Source organism: Narcine bancroftii, chromosome 2 (genome assembly GCF_036971445.1).
Source record: "Narcine bancroftii isolate sNarBan1 chromosome 2, sNarBan1.hap1, whole genome shotgun sequence".
Taxonomy (NCBI): Eukaryota; Metazoa; Chordata; class Chondrichthyes; order Torpediniformes; family Narcinidae; genus Narcine; species Narcine bancroftii.
The window spans coordinates 116,631,309-116,639,999 of NC_091470.1; the positions used below are offsets into that span (position 1 = coordinate 116,631,309).

Sequence of the window (8,691 nt, forward strand, 5' to 3'; positions counted from 1 at the left end):
AAACCTCTGGTCACAATTTGTTATCAATGGAGCCTGAATGGACATCACCAGGTGGGGAGAACAATTTGACAAGGATATCGTATTAAATGGATACATACACTTACATTTTTGAAGGGAATCAAAATCAAATCAATATCATTGATTATTTGGTTAGACACAAGGGAGTGGATGACATCTGCATTTCTCAAAGTTCCCAATCACCAAAGAAACACCCACAAGCCACTGGATAAAGCAATCCATGCAAATTGTACAGAGCTATCAATTCAAATAAGTTTATCTTGTGATTATTTTAATTGGGGCTGGAAAATTAACTATTGTGAAAATTTAGATCCTTAGAAGAAAAGATGATGTCTAGTGAAGCATTTAAGAAGTATGTAACATTTATTTTGGTAACATCCTCTGTTCCATAGGGAAGGGAAGGGTAGCTTGTAAAAAAAAATGTCTGTGCACAGGCATACCCTGCTTTACAAATACTCGAATTATGAAAATTTGCTTCTATGTAGAAAGCCGTGTTCGCTTTTATGAAAGGATTTGAATAGGTTTTGCTTTTATGAAAACAGCCTCCACGTAGTAGTTCATGGGACTTCATTTTTCACCCTTTCAGCTTCCGAAAAGTTTCCTAGAAACGCGCTAGTTTTGTAAAGTGGGGTATACCCATAATGTTGGTACATATTTATATGAGGTAAATAGAGTTGGGTATCGTGGATGTATCACTAATTTAATTCATAAAATCAGTGAAATTGTGGTGTAAAATAGTCCTGGTGAATGGAAATTCCTAGTACTTATAAATGTCGGCAAGTCCGTGTGGGGTGGGAGGGGAAATGCAGAAGAAAAAATTGTTCAGAAGACACTTCAACTGGAGAGTCCGTAAAATATGAGCTTGGCATATTATTATTAAAACCATGGATTTTGGGTAACTGGTTGATGGATTGCCCTTTTCTCTCTGAGTCCTGACTTCATTTTAAACACAGATGGAATCTCACTTTTAGTCTCTGTAATAAACAACCCCAATTGCTTTGTTCTCCACTTGTCCACAAACTTAACCAGAATCGGAATTTATTGTCATGAACATTCCATATGTCCTCCGCCCTCTGTGTAAAAAGGTTACCCTCAGATTCCTGTTAAATCTCTCCCTCCTCCCTTAAATCTATGTCCTCTGGTTACCGATTTACCCTCCTTCAAGCAAAAGACTCTCTGTGTTCATCTGATCTATTCCTCTCATAATTTTGTGCACCTCCATGAGATCACCCCTTGTCATCCTGCACTCCAAGGAATAAAGCCCCAGCCTGCTCAACCTCCACCTACAGCTCAGGCCTCTTGAGTCCTGGAAACATACTTAAATCTTCTCCAGCTTGACAACATCTTTCCTGTAGCAGTGAGCCCAACTGAACACTCCTAATGGGGCCTCACCCATGTCTTGTATAACTAGATACAGTGAAAAAGTTCATTTAGCAGGCAGTCCAGTTGGTCAGGCAAAGGTCACCAGCCTCAATCAGTCAGGCTCAGCTTTGATCTTCAGTCTCTGATAACACTGGGAGACAACAGTCAGCCTATATCCCTGGGTGGGGAAGGGGATATTGTCCTTGCACTGAACATCAGACCAGCACAGGTTACCCCCTCCAATGAAGCCTGCGCATGATTAGAATAAGTGCCGACCTTCTAGAGCAGGATTCTCAATGGGGTCTGTCCACAACCCCATTGATGTGGGGCATGGACTGAAACCATAACCTTTTATGTTTTGTATGTAGTCGGTAAGAGAGAACAACAGAAGAATCCAATTAAACTTGACTGCTTCCTCGGGAAGAGGGCCCATAAATTTTGAGTAGAGTCCTTGGGGTGGGCCAGAGACTTTTTAAAAAGGTTGAGAATAGCTGGTGTAGAGGATGCCTAATGCCTAACTCAACAGCTCTGGGTCATGAGAGGCAAATTAAAGAACTCGTTTTTTCTAAATGAAACAACATGGAAACAAGCCGCCTGGTCCATAAGCCCATGCTGCCCAAATAAACCCACGTGATCAATTAACTGACTTACTCCATGCGTCTTTGGAACGTGGGAGGAAGCCCGCGAAGATCACGGGGAGAATGTACAAACTCATCGCATACAGCGGCGGATTTGAACCCAGGTCATTGGCACTGGAATACTGTCGTGTTAACAGTTATCCTAACCCTGGTCCCCTGGTTCCACAGTTCTAACCTGATAAACAGTTATCCAAACCACTTATACCAAGGTCAGCCTCACTAATGCTGTGTTCAGAATGGTCTAACCCAGATATAGAGGGCTGCACCCAGGGCTGGAATTTTTGAAGGCATGGTAATTGTCATTGCCCCCATTAATGTTTAAATTGGGAAGGACTAGTCTGTGGCCTACTCTGACTTCAGCAGTCTGTGCTCTCAGCCTTGCCCCTCCCACCCTTTCATATGGGGGCTCACCAGGTTCTTCCTATTCATGATGAAGGGTTTTGGCCCACAACATTGACAGTCTGGCCCCTCCACGGATCCTGCCATTGACCCATTGAGTGCCTCCAGCACTTTGTGTGTTGTTGAATATTTTCAGCATTATTTTATTGTTATATTCAACCTGGGTCTGAGCTTCTCATGGAAAATAGGCTCTTCGACCCAACTTACCCACGCCAACCAAAATGTCCCATCCACGCTAGTCCCACCTGCCTGCGTTTGGCCTATATCTCTCCAAACACAACCTATCAGTCCAAATGTTTCTGAAATGGTACCTGCCTCAACCACCTCCTCTGGCAGCTTGTTCCATTCACCCACCACCCTCTGTGTGAAAGCGTTTCTCACTTTCTCTGCTCCACCAATGTGATGTCTGTCAGATTTAACTCTGCCAGCTCTCACTTCTTCCTGCAGCCTCAAAACCTGGCCAAACCCCCATTACTCTGACAGTGTGAATTCCTACACTTGCTTGTTCTGCCCCTGGCCCATCTCTCCCACCAGCCCATCCCCTCTCCACCTCTCTCACCTTTTTTACAGCTCTTAAATTGATGGATGTCAACGTAGCTAGCGAATGTTTTATGTTCCAATAATAATTTAATTACACAGAAATATTGCGTTCCCCAGAAGACAGAAAAAAAGTCATGTCTGAATCATATCCTAAAAAAAAACAGCCAGTGATTTGCCTTGTTCCAAAATATTGCCTGACGTAGAGCTAAATAAGTGGTTTCTGATTGAGGAAAAACCCAAGAAATTCCCTGAGATACTTTTATCTCCATTTTTCTACTGGACAGATCCTTGTTTTTCCAACCAATGCAAAATTTGGTGAGTGTAGGAATTCGGTACTCCCTCATTACAGATCGAAGGTCGACGAATGGCTTTCAGTTGCATTTCTGTACAGGTGTCCACACAAAATTTATTTGTGTGGACTATCCTGACACATAATCTTGATTCCTGAAAGATGGCAACCGCCAGTTACCAAAGTCCAACTGAGCAGAAAGTTAGGCTGCTGTAAACAAGGTATGAAGGTCCCCATGCTAGGATTCACCAGGCAGAAGGTGGGGAGTAATGCAGGGAAAGTGCATGCACATAGACTTGCAAAAGGCTCTGGTACAATTGCTGTGGTTGATCATTTCAGAGTGAAGCAGAATTTGGACGCATCATGAACATCGTCGACCCCAACAACATGGGCGTGGTAACATTCCAGGCCTTCCTGGACTTCATGTCTCGGGAGACCACAGACACAGACACTGCTGACCAGGTCATGGCCTCGTTCAAGGTTCTAGCTGGCGATAAGGTAAGCTCTTGTACTCAATACAAGCACAATTTGACTTCTGTTCACTCATTTTCTCTTGTGCATCTCTTTGAGGGCCACAGTCAGCATTTATAATGTTGGCCTTTGACAAGAAAGGTTATCTCTTGATTTTGGAGCCCTTCTACTTGATCCTCTCTCATGGTACAATTTGTACTATTTTCACCATTTACATGGGGCATAATTTGGAATAGATGAGGGAGCGGGAAAACTATGGTCTCACAGCATCTGTTCCATCCTGACCTTGGGCGTTTTACATTTTTTAAAATTTAGACAAATAGCACAGTAACGGGCCCTTTCAGCCCATGAACCTGTGCCGCACAATTGGACTCAACTGACCTTCAACCCCGGTATGTTTTTGAACGGTGGGAGGAAACCGGGAGCCCCCAGGGAAAACCCATGCAGACATGGGGAGAATGTACAAACTCCTAATAAACAGTGTGGAATTCGAACCCCGGTCACTGACACTGTAACAATGTTGTGCTGACCATTTCGCTAATCGTCCCACCTGTGGAGGACGGGAGTAGAGCTTGCACCTTTTCCCTGTGACTGCAGAGTTTTCCTCCAGGTGCTCCGGTTCTCTTCCACAATCCAAATGCGTGTGGGTTGATGGTCGCAGGTGTGGAGGCAAGAGGGAGAATATAAGGGAGCCAATGAGAATATGGATGAAGTAGGTAGTTTATGGTCAACGTGGACTCACTGCGCCAAAGCACTAATTTCCGTGCTCCAACTCTCTGCGACGGTGACCGGATATGGGCAAGGATCAGAAGTCTTTGCAGCGGGTCCCTGTACCTCGCTTGTCACGTTGATGGTTGTCAGGTCAGATTCCCAACACTGTTGCATCTCTTTCAAAGGTTCCTCACTTGAGACTTCGATATACTGTGAGTAAATAGGAGGCTGGAATAATCGCTCTTCCAAGCAGTGATGATCCCATTGATGAACGGTGACGTAGCATTCACTTGCCACCAGCCACCAGAGGAACTCCTGCTTTTGAACATCTGTCCATATTTAACTGGAGTTACGGAGAGTTACTGGCCCTTTGGCCCATCACATCTATGTCAACCCATTTGCCCATCTATACTGACTCCATTAGCTCACATTTTGTCCTTCAATCCCTTGCTTATTTAAGTGTCTATCCAAATGTATCTTAAATGTAGTCATTATGCTTCTGTATCTGGAAGAGCATTCAAAGGTATCACCTTAAAACGAAACCTTCTTGTTTTGAATACCCCTGTCTTGGGTTTAAAAAGATCTCCACTCTCTACCCCTCTCATAATTTTAGTTATTTACAAATTGGTATAAGCCATTTCTGAGAATTGAAACCTGTGCTGCCCAATTAACCTAGAGCCCCATAGATTTTTTTTTGGAGGCTGGGAGGAGACCAGAGCACCCAGGGAGCGTACAAACCACTTACAGACAGCACCAGATTTGAACCCGGGACGCTGCCCCACTATAATTAGTGTTTCGCTAACCGTGTCACCCTAATCTTGTGCGTTTCTATCAGGTCACCTTCTGCCTCCACTCCAGAGATTATTCGGGGATCTGCACTCTTTCAATCACATCTTGTCGTTAAGTGACTAAAAGGGAACACCATACTCAAAATCCTTTCTCTGCACAATATCACATTGGGGCCTTGCAATTAGTTAACAAAGATCTCTCCTGAGTGGGGAAGCTCCAGGTTGCATTTTAAATGGAAGAATCCGTTGTGATTAAAAGGTGTGCATTTCCTTCCTTCCTTTCAGAACTACATCACCGCAGAGGAGCTCAGACGCGAGTTGCCCCCTGACCAGGCAGAGTACTGCATTGCAAGGATGGCACCCTATACAGGGCCAGACGCGGTCCCTGGCTCACTGGACTACATGTCCTTCTCTACAGCTCTGTACGGCGAAAGTGATCTCTAACTTGACATCTTTTGTATGCAAGCCTGTGTCTGCTCACGTCTATTTGGCTTTAAACTAAAGAAATTACGGAATGTCTGCTTGAGCTGGCAAAGTGCTGTTTCCAGAAGAATTTTTTTTTCTTCAGGCAACTTCAAAACATATTTTATTATAGAAATAGGTATTTTTCTCAAAATGTTCCAAACAAAAATCAAAATGCACCATTTCCTTTTGATGTGATATCTGTAGTAAAGCACAAAGCATTTCATGATTTTCTACAAATGTGCACATTTAATGTATATGAAAGCCACATTGTAACTCACTGTTGCAAAAAAATTGAGCAAGTTCACTCACAACACCATATAATAAAGGATTTATTTTATAAATATGTTAAATATTTGCAGACTTTTTTTAACCTGCCTGTATTTAAGGGATTGTTTCTTTTTATCAAAAATGGAAAGATTCCCATCATCGCAATATACACATTGGACTTGCGTTAATTCAGATTGTAAAAGGCAGCAATAAGATTGCAGGGCCGTTTATTTCTGCTCTGGTTTGAATTGTCTTCCTCAATCTCTGGAACTATCGGCTTACCGTCTGTCCAGAATCAGAAAAGCACTGGAAATCTGACACAAAAATCCAAGACTGCAGAAAATACCCAGTGTGAGGAGAGGAGGAGGATTACTTTTTGACAGGTGGATGATGTTTCGTCAGAACAAGAAAAGGTGAGAAAGCAAAGGGGAATGGGGTGGTGGGAGGGGAGGGGAGTGGTACTGGAGAGAGTGGAGAAAAGAAAGGGAATGTCTGTGGCCAAGAGAATCTGGATGACACAGATGGTTTCGGTGTTGATGAAGAGGGTGATTAGGGTTTTTTTTAAACTATATGGCACGGTCGTATAAAACCCTGTACGCTTTGGAGAGTGGGAGGAAACTGGAGCACCCAGGGAAAACTCCTGCAGACACAGAGAGAGCATACAAACATCTTACAATTTCTAATTGCAACTTACTTGCCTGTACACAGGCAGTTCAATGAGAAGAAAATGTGGGGGAAAGTAAATTTATTCTCCTTTTCATCTTTGCAGGCTCTGAGGGTGTACTTTCTGGTGCTAATCTTGATAAATACATTTTAAATAAAGCCATCAAGAGGTAGAAATAAACAAGAAAAGGAAGACAGGTTTACAGAGGCTGTGATTCTCTTCCACCATTCAGTGAGATGATGGCTGATTGGTGGGTTCTCCTCCACCGACCTTCCCCCTGAAGGTCAAACTGAAGATTTATGAACTGAGCCCTAGCTGCCCTTCACTGAAGGAAACTCCAAGTTGTGGCAATGCTTCTGCATGTGGAGGGTTTCCTTCGCAAAGATATTTCCGTGTTTTTTTTTATTGGACTCAAGCAATGAAAATAGATTCCATCATCAACCCAAGGAAATAATGTCAACGTGTTTTAAGTCACCCATTACTCCCTCCCCTAGATTGCCGCGGTAAAGGTCCAGAGAAGCTTAAAGCATCAGGTCATTAAAGAGTCGAGCTGTGATGGGGGAAATCGAGTTCTATAATGGACAATTTTTGATTGAGAAGGCACATCTGCTCTTAGCGTTTTATGTGGCTGAGTAACATCAAATGTAAAGAACATCCTGAAGTTGGCGCATTTTTGTCCTTCGAAGACAAACAACCAACTGCTGCATCCACTTTCTTCCCCATTTTACAAAATATTTTTTCACCACTAGTTTGTTGAGAGTGAGAGGAAAGATACATTGACAACCAGCCAAAGATCTCCCCAGAGCTGGGTAGTCAGTGGCACTGGATGAGGAGAAAGGATTCTACGTGGGCCCCCGAGTGAGTGAAGGGGGTCAAGGGGGTGAGCCCGGGATTCAACATTGAACCCTGTGGAGATGGTGTGGGTCAATCAACGAAACACTGAGGAAGGAGGGCACCCTCTTGACCACCCAGAAGATGCCACCACAAACTTGGCTGCCCCGCAGAGTCTAGACAGCAAGTCTCAGGAGTGCAGTAAGGGAGATTAACATCTAGTCCTACATAACATACCTTGCTTTATTCCAATAATGTATTTAATTCAGACATCCTGCAGTTAAACAATATAATGTAGGGATGAAGCTTCAGAATAAGTTCCTATTCTGGATATGCAATAAAATAAGCAACAACTGTTTCCCCACCCCTCCCCCAAAGTTTACGACTGAATTTCAAGCCAGAGCAAAAAAGGTGGAAATATTTAGTAGCAACCAGACATTTGCATCTTGTCACTTGGCATAATAGTCATTCTGAGAATACAGCAACAAATGGTCTTTAATTAAAAAAAGATGTATTCCTCTAAAATGTTCTGATAAAATGGAAAATGCTGGGGGGGAAATGCTTCACGTAAATGTTTTCCAAGGTACAAAAAGTGGTCCAATTCTCGTTTAAGTGACAGGAAATTGTCACTGAAGACCCAGAAGCTGATGATGGTACTGGGTGGTACAACGAAAATTCTCAAGTCTCTTGTTTGTAAATTGAGGAATTACTGTAAAGCTGCTGAATAACCGTTTTAAGTGGAATTGATTCAGCCCTGGGAAATAGTCCACTCAGCACCAACCTGAAATGGACTCCGCTCAAGTTTGGTGGTTCATTTGCCCTTCAAGTACAGTTTGAAGGTACAGCAGACCAAGTAGGATTCTGAGCAAGTTCAAAGACATGATCCTTTTCTCCCGTACAACTCATTCGTCAGAAATAAACCCTTGATAGAACACCACAGCACAGAAAACAGGCCATTCAACCCCTCTAGTCTGTGCCAACCACCATCTTCCTAGTCCCACTGACCTGTTCCCATTACCATACCCCTCCAGTCTTCTCATATCCTATCCAATTTACTCTTAAAACACAAGATCAAGCCCACATTCACTACATCAGATGTGTTGCTCATTCCACACTCTCTGAGTGAAGAACTTCCCCCTAATGTTTCCCCTAAACCTTTCCCCCTTCAGCTTAAAACTATGACCTCTCGTATTTATCTCCCCCAATCTAAGTGGAAAAAGCCTACTCGCATCCACTCTGCCTAGACCT

General features: G+C 43.3%; 1 protein-coding gene across 3 annotated transcripts in view; it reads left to right on the forward strand.

Moving 5' to 3' along the window:
• The window catches only part of actn1 (actinin, alpha 1), a 58,328-nt gene extending 52,297 nt beyond the window's left edge, over positions 1 to 6,031 (forward strand). For all 3 annotated transcript variants that reach the window (XM_069918091.1, XM_069918092.1, XM_069918093.1), the window contains 2 exons: positions 3,586 to 3,744; positions 5,502 to 6,031. In XM_069918091.1, the coding sequence (XP_069774192.1) occupies positions 3,586 to 3,744; positions 5,502 to 5,660 (318 nt within the window). In that variant the 3' untranslated portion in view covers positions 5,661 to 6,031. The remainder of the gene's footprint in view (positions 1 to 3,585; positions 3,745 to 5,501) is intronic.
• Positions 6,032 to 8,691: the final 2,660 nt, after the last annotated feature.